The sequence below is a fragment of the Pelmatolapia mariae genome, linkage group LG16_19, assembly GCF_036321145.2.
Source record: "Pelmatolapia mariae isolate MD_Pm_ZW linkage group LG16_19, Pm_UMD_F_2, whole genome shotgun sequence".
NCBI classification, from domain to species: domain Eukaryota; kingdom Metazoa; phylum Chordata; class Actinopteri; order Cichliformes; family Cichlidae; genus Pelmatolapia; species Pelmatolapia mariae.
Window position 1 is genome coordinate 1,721,573 of NC_086241.1, and position 14,882 is coordinate 1,736,454.

At 42.9% G+C, this 14,882-nt stretch overlaps 1 protein-coding gene across 8 annotated transcripts in view; it reads right to left on the reverse strand.

Moving 5' to 3' along the window:
* lrp1bb (low density lipoprotein receptor-related protein 1Bb) overlaps positions 1-14,882 on the reverse strand; it is a 260,158-nt gene that overhangs the window by 123,571 nt on the left and 121,705 nt on the right. For 5 of the 8 annotated variants that reach the window (XM_063499991.1, XM_063499987.1, XM_063499986.1 and 2 more), the window contains 9 exons: positions 14,040-14,232; positions 13,775-13,918; positions 11,768-12,004; positions 11,360-11,540; positions 4,383-4,602; positions 3,555-3,744; positions 2,333-2,455; positions 1,899-2,042; positions 206-331 (listed from right to left, as the gene is read on the reverse strand). In XM_063499991.1, coding sequence (XP_063356061.1) covers positions 206-331; positions 1,899-2,042; positions 2,333-2,455; positions 3,555-3,744; positions 4,383-4,602; positions 11,360-11,540; positions 11,768-12,004; positions 13,775-13,918; positions 14,040-14,232 — 1,558 coding nt within the window. The remainder of the gene's footprint in view (positions 1-205; positions 332-1,898; positions 2,043-2,332; positions 2,456-3,554; positions 3,745-4,382; positions 4,603-11,359; positions 11,541-11,767; positions 12,005-13,774; positions 13,919-14,039; positions 14,233-14,882) is intronic. The other 3 variants (XM_063499988.1, XM_063499992.1, XM_063499985.1) reach the window with 1 other exon arrangement.

Sequence of the window (14,882 nt, forward strand, 5' to 3'; positions counted from 1 at the left end):
AGAAGCACCTGTAACCACGCTACGTTTTCCTGAAATCACCGTTTTCACATCAGCGTTTATTCATAGAATTAATCATATTTGATCAAATGTGAAACGACTGAAAATGAACCAGCGAGCACAGACGAGCAGCGCTGACAGATGGCACACGATCGACATCCAAAACTCCCCAAATCTAAACCCGACGTGAAAGCAGTCCCGTGCGTACCTGAGCAGGTGTTGTTGGACTCGTCCTCGTTGTTGTCACAGTCGTTTGTCCCATCGCAGAGCCATCGTTTGGGGATGCAGCGATTGTTGCTGCATTTGAACTGATTGAGGGGACAAGTGTGGTTGTCTGCAAAGAGTTCACCGCACAAAAAGTAGATCAGTCAATAAAATCAAATGAACACACACAAGAATGAAAAAGTATATCTGAGAAATACTGTAACATGTTAGTGTTGTAATGTGGCAGAATCTAAACTGCAGAGAGCACACACTCGAGAACTGTCACGAAGTTACTCAGAGCTGATGTGACCTGCCTTCAGGAGTTTTAGCTGTTGATATGAGCAGTCTGGGTTCAAAAGGTGCTGAACTGTGGGGGCCTGTGATGGTTTATTGTGTTATTTGGTCTTTAATAAAGCTGGAGGGGAGGGAACTGCAAAAGCCAAGGTCATAATTATCTGACGCACGCCAACCAAAACTGAGACCGTACTGTGCCAGTCAAAAATATGCATGATTGTCATTTTGTCAGGTAGCGTTTGCTTCACAAGCTGTTTCACGGCCTACTGTGCAGTTTACTCACATTTTATCAATGTGAGAAAACTTTAAAGTAAGAAAAACCTCATCAGCACTGCAGCTTTTTTTGTAGTTTTGGAATGATATGTTTTCATATTCTTTTCATATTATTTAAGTTCACAAAGTATAAATTTTAAGTCAAGTCCAGCTGTCAAACAGCAGAGCAGCGGAGCTACACTAACAGACACGGCTGGCCAAAAACATTTGAATTCACTGAAGGAACGAGCAGATTGTAATCGGCTTTATTTTAGAACATAATAGATCTGGCTGCCATCTTTATGACCGGCTGGGGACGTATCCGAGTGTTTCACAGTCACAGAGTCTCAGTTTCAATATTATTTAATATCGGACCTCTTTCCTGTGTTTATACAGTATATCTGCAGCTTTTCACTGAGACTTAATTAAGGTCACAATGTAACTAATTTCATACTGATACAACAACAAGCCGCACTAAAAACCATAAAAGGAATAATAATGTTTCAGAGTGTGAGGAATCTCATTTATGTTTCTCCTTGGTGGTTCGTCCTTTAATTGAGAGTAATGGAGTCTCTATATCATCTTTAGTGGTCTCAAGTGTATTTGTGGTTGGTTTTGGTTTTAGTGCCTGATTTTTGTTTTATTTGAGGCGAGAAAAAAAATCAGTGCTAATATTTAACATTAACTGTGCTTTGATAATTCTAACTCATTACGCCTCACCGCTCATTAATCATACTAAAGAAATGAGAGCGTTTCTCTGCATACTGTAACTCTACCCAGTGCAAAGTTCACGACTAACACAGAGACAGTGGAGGTGTTGGGCTGGTCTGTATTTAAGATCTGCTGCTGCCATCTGAAACACAATAATAATAAAAAAAGTATAAAATCCATGTTTAACCATCTAACATCGAGTTTACACAACTGACTTGTAGAAGGAAGCACGTAGAAAGCGTGGAGGAGGGGGGAGCACTTTACACCCCGACTTCAGTGACATTTAAGAACACAGCAGCTGACAGCCAGAGGGAATTAGCCCTGAAAAGCTTAGGCTTTGCTTGCCTGGCCGCATCACTGTGTACAGTGTCTGTTCAGACAGTGCATTTTTCATGCTAGCGTGCAGTGTGTTGCCTGCAGACTAATTCCAAGATCCTCACAGCAGCTCTGGATCTCCTCGTCACTCCCATCCAGACAGTCATCATCTCCGTCACACTTCCACAAGGCCCGAATGCACCGCTGATTACGGCACTGGAACTCATCACTTTTGCATCGCTGTGGCTCTAAACTACTGCTGGAAGCTTCTGAGAGAGACACAAGTGGGAAAACGTCATTTTAGCCCCAGACCTTCTAAGAAATACGTGTTAAGGGGAAATTATTGGCATATAAAACTAATAACTAGCATGCACAACGTGTTAATGTTTCATAACCTCATGTGTTACATGTGTGGGAACCCACTGGGATCCTCCCTCAGCTGTATTTACTTGTTTATTAGCAGATTTGAAAAGAAGCCTGTCCCACAGGACGCAGCAGGATTACACTACACTGGGACAACCTGATCTTAGGGCTCGTCTGATTCATTACGTCCTCCTACCTGCACAGGTGACATTGTTCTTCTCCAGAACCTGGTTGTCAGCGCAGGCACACACTCTCCCTCCTGGGATGGCGAGGCAGAGGGTAGTACAGCCCCCATAATTCACACTACATGCGTTGTCACCTGGAGAAACAGATCCCAAACACAGCATGGTGTCTTGCTCATTTAAAGCGACATTTTCTAAGCTCACTTTAAGCTCCGTATTATCCTGGTTTTCCCCTTTTTTCCCCATCTGTGAAATAAAGATCAGAGTTTCTGGAAACCCTTTAAATGCAGCAAAATAAATCATTTCATTGGTACAAAAGCTTTTCCCCCACATAGAGAGACATGCCAGGTGTATGCCGTGAGATCTATAAGCATACGTCAGGTGAATTATTGGGAACGGTGTGGGTGAAAGACATTTGACATTTTTATCATTCTCGGAGGAATAATTTGTCTTTCAGGACAAAGCTGACATTCTCCAATCGAAAAAAGTCACATATCAAGTTAAGGCATGAGACACCTTTGTCACTTTCATTTAACACAGAACCCAAAGGCAGTGCCTGAGCCAATGAGATAAAGCTTTGGGTTTTGTAAGAGCCAATCAGTAATACTCAGAGTACCGGACAGCCAATTAATCTATTCAGTGGCATGAACAAAAGAGAAACGTCTCTGCATGGTGTGAGCGAGGCTGTGCATAGCAGCTAACCACTTTAATGTCCAAGTGTGAGTTTTTAGAGTACAGTACTTTTAAAATCACTGCAATGGCCTCTGCACTCAGAGCAACACAACAGTCGGTCAACATTCGCCGAGTGCGAAGCAAAAAGCAAGACGTCCTGTGAGGCCCAGCGAAGCTCTCTGCTGACATGTTCCATGCCTCTGCTATCTCTGCTTTTCAGCATCCTAACAGCGGGAATCCATCATCATTTGTTACAGAAGAGAGCAAAGACATCCAAACCTTGGTCATCTTATTTAACTTCATAAAGTGGAGCCCAAAGTGATTTGAAAGCTACTGTCACTGCTGATCAATGTGCTGGTTTATACCGTGAAATTTGAGAGCAATAGGCATATACCTAACTTTCTGCTGTATATATATCTTATAAAGTGCTCTCCATTAAGAAAAGCGCTATAGGGGCTATAAATGTCTGAATTCACAGGAGGGGGGAGGTTCTATTTCCAGTGCAAAACAGCCAATTTCTGTGTCAGGGTGGGATGACGACTAAATGAAGAGAAAGCAGCCAACCTTGCTGACTCTGCGCATCGTAGACACGCAGGCCGAACAGCGGCGGCCTCTCGCTCCGCAACAGAGTGATATCGCCGTTGGTCAAGTCCAGCTGGAACACCGAAGCGTTCATGTACTCGGTCCAAAAGATGAAATTGCGGTAATGAGAGATTCCGAACGGATGGTTTAGTTCTTTCCCACTGTACACCACCTGCAACATGAAGCAAACATTCAGTACGGTCACGAGGTTAGAGCTACAGAGAGACACCGTCAGAGGAATCAGTCATCTCAAACGGGCGTCTAGCTGTTTGAATACAGGCTTCAAGATTATTTGATGGCAGTATATGATGAATGTGATTCAATTTCACTGCACAAATTTATTCACACAGAAACGTCTGCTTATAATAATGTTTGCTAGAATCTTGGCATTGATTAAATAGCATTTGCAAATAATTAATTAGCGTGATATGCCAGTAGAGCTAGAGTCGACAGGAGCGGATGGGGATGAAAGGATGCTTGTTGTGGGAAGAGGAGCAGGTTTCAGTCGTCGCACTGCTGCAAACATAGACACTCTAACCCTGCATGTGCAGAAAACAGCCTTACAACTGACCAGAGGAGACAGATGCTTTCATCCAGAGTCGATTAAACCTTAACATGGCAACAATGTAGCTGCGAATCGACTGCCTTCCAAATGCTATTATTCTAAAAAATAAGAAGGAGCTGGTCTACAAACGATTCCAATTGTGAACTTAAATCGTGATTTAAAGTCCACCTTCTGGCCCTCTGTTAAACCTCACAAGTGGACTAACTCGGTTTAATAACCACCTGAAAAAAAAGCCTGTAACATACCATTCTTCCTGTCCCGTTCAGGTGAATCTTCTCGATGTGGTCGTAGTAGGCGTCGCACCAGTACATGGTGCTGCTGCTGTGGTCCAGCGTCAGCCCGTTGGGCCACAGCATGTTGGAGGTGACGAAAATGCGGCGGTTGGATCCGTCCATCCAGGCCTTTTCTATCCGCCCTATGCTGTCGTTGACCTCATCTTCCTCCCAGTCTGTCCAGTACATCCAGCTACCACACACAGAATTGAACACATACAGTTCCAACACCGAGATAAGCAAATACCGTACGGCACATGACATCGGTGGCATCTGTAGATCACAACCTGCTCTCCGCTGACACTGATCACACCTCATATTCAAACTAAGCAGTTCATTTCAGCCGTCTGCTCCCCATTCATCTTTGCCCTTACTTTCTGACACGCTGATGTTAAATGGTTTTGCTCGCTGCTCCCTCTACAAGCAGCCTCCTGCTTTGATTACTTATCAATCAGAAGATGTGACAGCATGCTTCTGCAAGCTTCTCTCAAAATGATCTATTTCTTGTCACAGTGTCTTCTGACGTTTGCTCCGAGTGCCCATGGGGAGGCTCCGGCACTGAATCTTTCTCATGCTGTTTGATTCATGCAGGGAACATTATAGGGAACACAAACTGTACTGACAAATACATAACAAAAGTATTTATCCCCTTCCTGTTTTTTATTGATTTTCTTTTTGTTATTTGTCACACTTGCATATTTCAGATCAAACAAATCTTAATCTTACACAAAGATAACCCGAGTAAACACAAAGTTTAAATCGTGATTTCATTTATTGAGGGAAATAATGCTTTAAACGCACCTGGCTCTCAGTGAAAATGTCATTGCCCCCCCCCCCCTCGTTAACCACACCTAAGCTGAGTTTTCTTGCCACACCCAGCCCTGATTGCTACCGTATTTTCCTCACTTTAAGGCGCACTTAAAATCCTTTAATTTTCTCAAAAATCATCAGTGCGCCTTCTGTATGAATTCTGATTGTGCTTACTGACCTCGGACCGATTTTATGTGCTACACGGCGCTCAAAAATCTGTCAAAAATGTTTTAGTACGACTTTGGTAAGCTACGAAGCCGCACCGCTTGATGGATTGTTGGAGCATTACAGTTACCGTAGTCAGGAGCCTCTTGGAGGAATCTGGGTCCTAAACTCTGTCAGTTTCAGGTCCCAGAGTCAAACGAACACTGCAGCATCACTGAGAGTTAAAAACTGTCTAAATTCTTTCATCTTTAATAAAATGATCAGCGTTGCTGCTTTACCAGGTGTAACAATGAAGTTTAACATCCAGGCATCCAAGAAAACAGAATTTATTAAATTTAGCAGAGTTAGAAGTTAGCAGGAAGTTAGCTCGCTAGCTTCCACCTAAACATGATATAGCACAGTGATTCCCAAACTTTTTTTGCTGGGCCCCCCTTTGTTTTACAAGAAAAATGTTCGCGCCCCCCCACTACTAACTCTTTTACGCTACGTCCACACTTAAACGGGTATTTTTGAAAGCGCAGCTGTTTCTATGAGTTTGGACCTTTCCTCCATATGTAAACGGCGTTTCGAATCAACTGAGTTTTTTTTTTAAAACGCCGTTTTTTGCGTTTACGTGTGGACGAGGAATACAGAGTTCGTCACGCAACGTCAAAGGTATGTGCCTTGTTTCACGTCACGCTGTGCGCTATGTTATTGTTTACATGAGATGAATTGCAGAATGGCAGATAGAGACAAAATACTGCTAATCTGACTATCTACAGTTTTACACGCTTACATACACACGCAGTTACTGTCCCTCAATTTAGAAAGGCAGAGGCATCGCGGTGTGATTATTTGACGTGTAGTTGTTTTTTCCCTGTGTAATAATATTCAACATTGCTATCAATACATTTCTCAAAAAATGCCTCTCTGTGCAAAATGGATTCAAAAACATAAACAACTGTGGGATACTGTTAGTCCGTGATTTCGAGAGCCCAGAGCATGCTCCCGACCAAAGGGAAACTAATTCTGTCGCAGAGACCTACCTCGGCACTTGTGCAGGTGAAGCCAAAGGGAAGATATGCTTCACCATATTTTCTAGCATTTGGCTTGGAAGGAAGTTGGTTTGGAAACATATTTGGCGATGCTTCATCTCCAGCTTTGCGTTTGTGTGGGAGCCCCGTCAAAAACCTGTCAATGATGCTAGCAGTGTCCAAGGGTTCTTTTTTTTTTTTTTTTTTTTTTTTTCATACCACGCCCCCCCCCCTGCAGTGGCTCTGCGCCCCCCCTAGGGGGCGGGCCCCACACTTTGGGAACCTCTGATATAGCATGTTCTGACTGAGAGATTTCTGACAAAATTCAAACGTACAGCTCTGCTATCACTTCCAACATAAATGAAGACAGGAAACTAAACAGCAGTGACGTTTGTAGGGTTACTGAAGTTGGGCTAGCTGGTATATAATGATGTGCTACGTCGCTAGCGGCACAGCTATGTTAGCATAACATAAACACAGTGAAGCTGGAGGATGAACACTAACTTTTTCCCACTCCATAAAAGTTAACGTGAGGGTTCCTGATGGTTAGAGACAAATGCAATCGCATGGCAGGATGCTGTAAACGGACCAAACTTCAGTCAGGAGAACAGCTGAGATACTCCATCCACAATACGAGGTTAGTCATTAATATACTGCAACAACATGGGAATAGAGCAGCTGCCAGAGAATTCAACATTAATGAATCAATGGTACGGAAGTGGAGGAAGCAAGAAGAATGAGCTGAGTAAAGTTTGACTTATCTGACTTTTTGTTTCGCTTAATGCGCCTTATAATCCAGTGCACCTTATTGTCCGAAAAATATGGCACTACTGTTAAGTAGATGTCTTCTTAGAGTTTATGAAGACCTTTCAATAACATTTTTGGTTGCCTTATTTTTTAAGATCTACCACGAGCTGGATGACTGAGAACTTAGACACATGGAAAATAAAACCTGCGTGATAAAGTGAAGTATGGCCAAGAATCTCAAAAAGCAGCCACAGTCTAAAGAAACAGCTGAGAAACAAAGTCAGTGACATCATCATTAAAAAACATCCAAGCATGCAAAAACCTAAGAAATCATGAAGGCCTCCACCAGGTCAGAAATCTGAAGTTTTCCCCAAAGAAGACTAAACACATACAAGCTAGATTCTCCATATTTTAAAAGCAGATAATCAGACACGTGTTTGGACTTCAGTTGTCGGAGCTTAAGAAACATTTCAGGCTTCTCAAGTTAAGCTTTACTAGACGTCAAAGTCAGACGGTCCATATTTTCAACCAAAGTTCTTCAGTGTAGAAAAAACAGCTCCCGGAGGACCGGCAGTATGTGAAACACGATTGGGTCAATAATTCGACAGGTCTTTTCTCCAGTAACCGTGCCCGAGAGATTTTCTCTTTGAGGATTCCTGGCTGAGCCACGTGGCCCCTTGTTTCTCATCAATGATAGAGAGCTTGGCAAAGAGATGATGAAACAGAATCAGAGATGGGGCTGAATGAAGACTCCCACTGTCTCAAAGTCATCTTTACGACCTCATGAATTATTCACAGCACCCCGGCTCCCACTCAACATGCAGACACACATATGGCTACATGCAGACAGGCAAACACGGGCATGAAATCAGACACTGTGGCATTTTCACCGTTATAGTAGAAGAGCGTTCACAGCTGACTTAAACACACACCTGAATTGTCCACTTTTCATATTTACATTTAAATCTGCAAGTTATCCAGAAGCAAACATGACAAAAAACTAGAATTTGTAGCATTACGTTTAGTTCCTATTAATCTGTACTGTTTGCTAAAACATGTATAGACTGTGCCACGTTATTACATGAGGCCTCTAAACTGTAAACAGGTGATAAACTAAAGCAGAAAAAGCTAAAGCATCCACCCCTGCAGTGAGCACCTTCCTCGGCCCTGTTATGCTGTGGGGGGGCTTTTCAATTCAGATGATAAGGACAGCTCCTCTCCTCTGGCATGAGGGGTCACTGGATAGCTTTATGAATATAAAAATGATGTGACTCATATGCCACGGCCTTCACAGTTTCTAGATCTCAGCCCAGTTGAATGCCCAGCGTTCATCGCTATCATGAAAACAGCAAATTAGTGAATCTCTTTTTAGCACTGCTGCTCCGGTTAATGCCCAGGCGGACTGGATCCTTACGAGACACCTTCATGATGGTTTTGTCCATAAATGTGCCGTCCATCTGTTTGCACACTCATGCAGTCACTAAGGAGCTGACCAAGTGTGATTAGTAACATATTTTTTGCCGTGTGTGTATTTCATGAATAAATGTATTCAGTTTCTAGGTATGACACTATTAGTGTTAATCATGTCAACACAGACTAGAAGCAGCAAACCGAGGAAAAAATAAGGCATCGAGGATGCAAAAGATCAAGAGATGTGTTGGAGAATTGCTTCCATTTCACCTTAAGAGATTCTTCCAGCAGAGCAGATAGAGATCAAAGGGCTGTCGGCTTCAGGCTGAACGCTTCCTCAGAAGCCCAAAACTAGCTCTTCTAATCATTTGTGCTGTCAGTGGGAGGGTTGGAGTAAAAGTTATTAATCCTTATACAAAAAAAGTGACACGGTTATTTGCCACCCCCAACTCTGCTGCTGTGGCACATCTGTCAGCGCTGAAACTCTCAGCGCTATCCTGATTAGCCTTAAAGTTTAAGGCTATGTTCTCATATCAGCTGTTTAACGTTTTGTTCTTTACACGTAACGCAAACATGATTTTTTTTAATCCCTCAGATAAACGTCAGTTTCCTTCTATATCTGCAGCACCGCAACGTGACTCGTATAGTAACGCTGGAAACAGCTTCATTGTTGGAATCGAGAATAAGACAGAGCTAGAAATAAAGGCAAACTGTTTACTGGTAACTGTTTTCAACAAAGGGGAAAAATAAAACTAAACTAGGAATGAGTAAGTTTTGTTTTTGCTTTGGTGCGTGTCCCTATAGCAGCGAAACAGCTGTGTATAGCAAAATGTTTGGAACAATCCCTTGAGGCTTGGAAACTAATCTCTGACTGCAATGGATTTGGGGAGTGTTAATACGATTTAAGCCTTAAAGTATTAATCCCTAAGAACCTTAAGACACTCAATGAATTTGGGTTTTGCAGCATCAACTCTATATGATAATTACCAATCAGCCAGCAAAGTTCAACTTATATGAATGTGCACAGAAATGCTTATAAGATTGTCCCTGAGAACTCCACAGAATTAGCTATTAAATGGTTTAATTGTGGCTAATGAGCTGCTTGGTGTCGTTCTTGGAACGAGATGAGTGAGTTAAAGGCTGCACAAGGGGCTTTCAGAAAAACAGATGTTCTGTCAGTTTAATCGTGCTGATGAAAATTATTCATATGTTATCATCAATCACAGGAGATGTCTGCTAAAACAAACTATTTCCAACACTTTCTGCGAAGTAATAGTTTAAGAAACTTTAGGAATTTATGCTAGTGCGAGAAAGTAGCATCTCACATCGTGCCGTGTGTCAGCATATGTGCTGCCATATATGGGCTGATGTAAAAACATGAGCAAGAGAAATTAGAGATGGTTTAATAAGAGCAGCTATAACTCTCTGCTTTATTGGTTTATATAATGTCACCAGTATCTGCAGCACATGCACTGTAGCATTGCAGCTATGCACAAGTGGTGCCTTCACAGTAAGCTGCTAATGAGCTTGTAAAATGGATTGTTTTCCTTTTCATACAGTTCAAACATACAGTATATACAGTAACACACATAAACTGAGCATACTGATCCTGAACTTTGAAAAAACTGTGTCAGCATCAGACTCAAATATCCATCAGACGGGCCTTACAAGAAACGTAGATGTTATTTAAATTGGGTTACTGCACATTACTTAATGTCCCTCAGTGCGCTTACAAACTCCTTGATAACAATCCCAACATTTTTCTCACAGAAGTATTGTTTTCCCACAATTTCGGGGCCTACATAAAATATTACTTTGGGTAAAGGTTAAAGGTTAAAGGCGAAACTCTCCACAGTATCCTGCCAGTTCTTCAAAATGATTTAATTAATCAAAAACAAACAACAACAAATTTGAGGACACCAATATTCACATTTAGGACATAGAAGACAGATGTTTGAAAGAGGAGAGAAAGAAGCATCTACGTCCACTGTGAATGGCCATCTTTGAACAGAGGGGCGGGGCTTATGACATCAACTGTCTGCCATCTATAATCTGGTTCTGAGATCCTTCCCACACGCCTTAATGCCCACTCACATCCTGGGCCACCTGACCTCAGGAAATCACATGATAGGGTGGGGCCAGGTTTCACAGCGGGTTCACCTAGGAAACCTTGGCTGATTGTCACCTACACCTGTTTTCACACCTTGGCTCGTGTGATTAGGTAGAGGATCAACAAGGGGTTCATGACCCCCTTGGGGGGACACTCGGGGACCTAGGACTTAAATCTGGGACTCTGCACCATTTGACCTTAGAACTGAAGAAGCTTGGATGAGAGATAAAATGTCTTCAAGCAACTTAAAGAAGTCCAGACACTTTTCTTTACAAGCTCCTTAGACTACGATGACCTGGATGACTGACAACCTTCACTGACATACAACAAATAAAACAGGGCGCGTACATTCATTCATTATTTGAATTTTACCAACCAGGTCTAAAATCTGATGGCAATTTAAATTCTGTGCAACACACTAGCGAGGCAATAAAAAGCGTAACATTTTTACCTCTGAAGTTGTTTAAAGTCCATTTAGTGATGTGAGTGTGAGAAGGCAAGATAATTGCTTCCCTCACTTTCTGTCAGAGCGTAAAAAAATGGAGCACAGACCACACACGTGCTGTTTTGGTAATGTTTTCCAGCATTATAGCCTGTCTGCATCTAACTGATGCTTAGCCATACCTGCACCTGCACAGGACCAACAAACTATTTTTCCCACTGAATTTTGCTGGTGTAATATTATATTTTCTGACCTGTTCAGAGGATCCACCACAATGGCCCGGGGGTGAGACATATTGCCTTCCAACAAAGTCTTCCTGGTCTGGGAAGCTCTGTCCAGCCTGGCAACACTAATCGTCTTCCTGTACCCATCGTTGGTCCAATACAAATTATTCCCAATCCAATCCACTGAGATTCCTTCAACGTTGTCAAGTTCTACAACAAAGGAATTCAACAGAACTATCAAATATATGCCACATCATTATCTATATACACAACTCAGCAGGATTTATAAAAGACATCAAAAGACATCAAATATTTTATAAATGTTGTTACATTATTAAAGAACTTTGTGGTTAGTGTTATACAAAGTGTAACAAATGTACATTTTAGGCTGTTGGAGTGTGTTAAATGTAACGTGACATGACTGCACTCGGACGCACCATCTTTCAGTATAGTCTCTCTGCTGCTTCCATCTATTTTTTGCCGCCCAATCAGGAAACTGGTGGTGTCAGCAAAGTAGACGTGTCCCAGCTCTGCGTGGTAGTCGATGGCTCGAGGGTTGACCAGGTCTTCGATCGGCACCATGTGCTCGTCACTGGACTTGATGTTCATGTCCAGGCCTCGGATGACTCCCGGACGCCCCTTACCGTAGAACAGGAAGATATCGTTTTTGGGCTCTACAAAGCAAGAAAGGACAGCGCCCTTTTTTACTGTTATTGTCAATTAATTGGTGTAATTCATCAGTGCTGATCCTAGCATTAAACCCTCTTACTGGCCACATTGTTCTCATATGTTTGCCAGAGCCTGGGCCATTCATTTACCCTAATGGAGCCAGTAATCAGTGCCAATGACTATACTCTCCCCCCTCAATCACAGCCCTGCTACGAAGCTGCCTTTAGCGTAAGAGAAGAAAAATGCTTGAGCAAACAGACAATTGCAATACTTACCCTGCGCTGTTTCTGATCTAAAAAAACACGCCTGAGCAGAAAGGCAAACAGAAAGGCCCGGAAAGCTGAGGCAGCTCCTCGCCTGCCGCTCAGGGGACTTTATGTTCTCGAACCCTTTGGGATCCTCTGGAGACGCAAAGGGAGGAATGAAGGAGGGCTTCCATTGAAAGAAGCAGACCTCTCCTCACTCTTAGCCCCTACCCAGGAGACTAGGATGCTGAGGGTGAGGACCACACATGTCTCACTCCAATTTATCATTTCGTGGGGGAGATACCAACTACCCAGGAGACAATTAAGCATTGCAAGAGACCCAGATATCAAACCCCACTGTGACTGCTCTTTGAAAAAGGACTACCATTTAACACTAAATCTCATTATGCTTAGGGAGATGGAAAGCACGAGCAAAAAGAGATAGTGTCATCAGAACATCTATGAGGGGGGCATAAATCAAACGTGTCACGCTTTGCCTCCCGATGCTTCGTTACCTCGATCGAAATGTGGCGGGCCCTAAAATTGTGTCATCAATTTGATCCCCTGCTTTTATTGTCAACTACACAATGTCCAGCGATTGATCAGACTGGCCGACAAATGCAGACAAACTTAAAACCTCATTATGGCAACAGTCAGTCAGACTCGCGACAGGTCGATAGCAGAACATTACTCTCAAATGGGTGTGTATTCACCATTCGCTGTGATCGTCATCGCTGTCGGTCGAAGGCCGTGCATGCGTGGCATATGCTTGGCTCTAATATGGTACATGAGCAGAAGATCCTTGGCTGGCATTAGTTCAGATTCTTTTAAATTAGAAAAACTGCCAGAGAAAACCTTTTAGATCTCTGCTCTTTAACTTTGACTCCAATCGGCTCACAGGAAGTATTCCAAGTATTCTAATAATATTCCATCCATCTTCTTCCACTTATTGAATTTGGGGTGCTGGCTGGGTTGGGGCGGAGCCTATCCCAGCTGGCACAGATTAAAAGGTAGGCTGTTAGCTCAGAGGTAACACAGATAACCTGGAGCACCAGGACAGAGCCTACCTCCACACAGAACCCCAGCAGCTGCTTGTTATGAGGCAATAGTGCTAAGCACCTCACCCAGCCGTTCTAAAATTCAACATGTGGACTGGAAGAGCCAGGGATCGATCCACCAACCTTCAGAGCAGGAGCCGCCACAGCCGCCCCCACAATGATACTGATTTTTTGAAATAACATAGAGAAACTATTTCTGACATTCTGTGTCGGTTCTTTCTCTCTAAGAGGAAGTGATGTCCAGCTTGTGAGAAAATGTGCCAGCTGCTGTATTTTCTGAGAATCTAAAGACTGAATTCTGAGTGACACGTCAAACAAAATCAAACTTCTCCCACTGCAGTTTCCAAACTCAAGTATCCCACAGAGTGGTTTAAGTCTAATCTTATAACAAACACTGGGGCCTGGGAGATTGCAAAATATTAACATCTTCAAAAAACACACAGTTTGACTCCACAGCAGATCTTATACTAACTTTTACAGGACATTCCATCGAAGCCCAGGCTGTAGCCCGTACGACAGCGGCAGGTCCTGGACTTGTAGCTGCCGCTCAGAAGGCAGATGTGGGAACACCCGCCCGGCTTTCCGTATGAATCCATTTCACACGCATGACTTCTGACTGTGAACGAAATGAGAAAGAGAAATGTCAGTATTTTTGCTTATATTTTACTCAAATATATGACAGATAATAACTTGAAAGATACTTGCAAATATTCACGCATGTAGAAACTGTCCTTTACCTTTGGGCTGAGTGAGTTTATGGTAAACCTGCAGTCCTTTAGAATTCCCCAGGCTGGCGAGCGTCCTGCTGTCTGCTGTGATGTTGAACCTGTGGATCTGCAGCAGCTCTGCAGAGGAACTCCCTTTGGAAGGGTCAGAGTGGATAGCATAGAGGTAGTCCTCAAACACAGCTAATGAATAAATGTACGACACCTGAAAAACAAGAAAGATCCACATTCCTTTTTTTCATCTTTCATGAAACCAGAAACACACAAAACCACAACATGAATAAAAAATAAAATAAAAGAATAATAAAAATGAATGAAGGAAGACTTGCATGAGAGGGACGGGCGATAGCTGTGGGGCTGTTTGGCAGCCCGTGCAGAGTCAAAAGCCTGACTCCACTGGGAGGCTGCTGGCCCTGATACTGCAGCCTCCATGCTACATTTAGCAGCCTGACACCCACACATAGCGACACGGCTGGATGAGCTGTGTTCACAGGAAGTGCACCTAAGCTCACTGGCCCACACTTTGACATCAGGGGCACCAAGAAACACGCGTCAGAATAAAGAAATAAATAAAAAACAAACCACTCAACCGTCTCCCCCTGTGGAGTTTGACCTCAGCACTCTACTTTCACACGAGATGCTTTTTTAAGGAACTCTCATACATACTACTTCAAGAGCTTGCAGCTCACCTATACAGCACAGGAAGCACTCAGTACTATTTGTATGAAAAACAGAGAAATATCAGCAGGGTCAACTTCATATAGAGAAGTGGATTTGCGACACAATGTTAAAGCAGCTAGCTGTAATCTCCTCGGCTCACCACAACAGCAGAGAAGAACAGAGGATATTTAGATA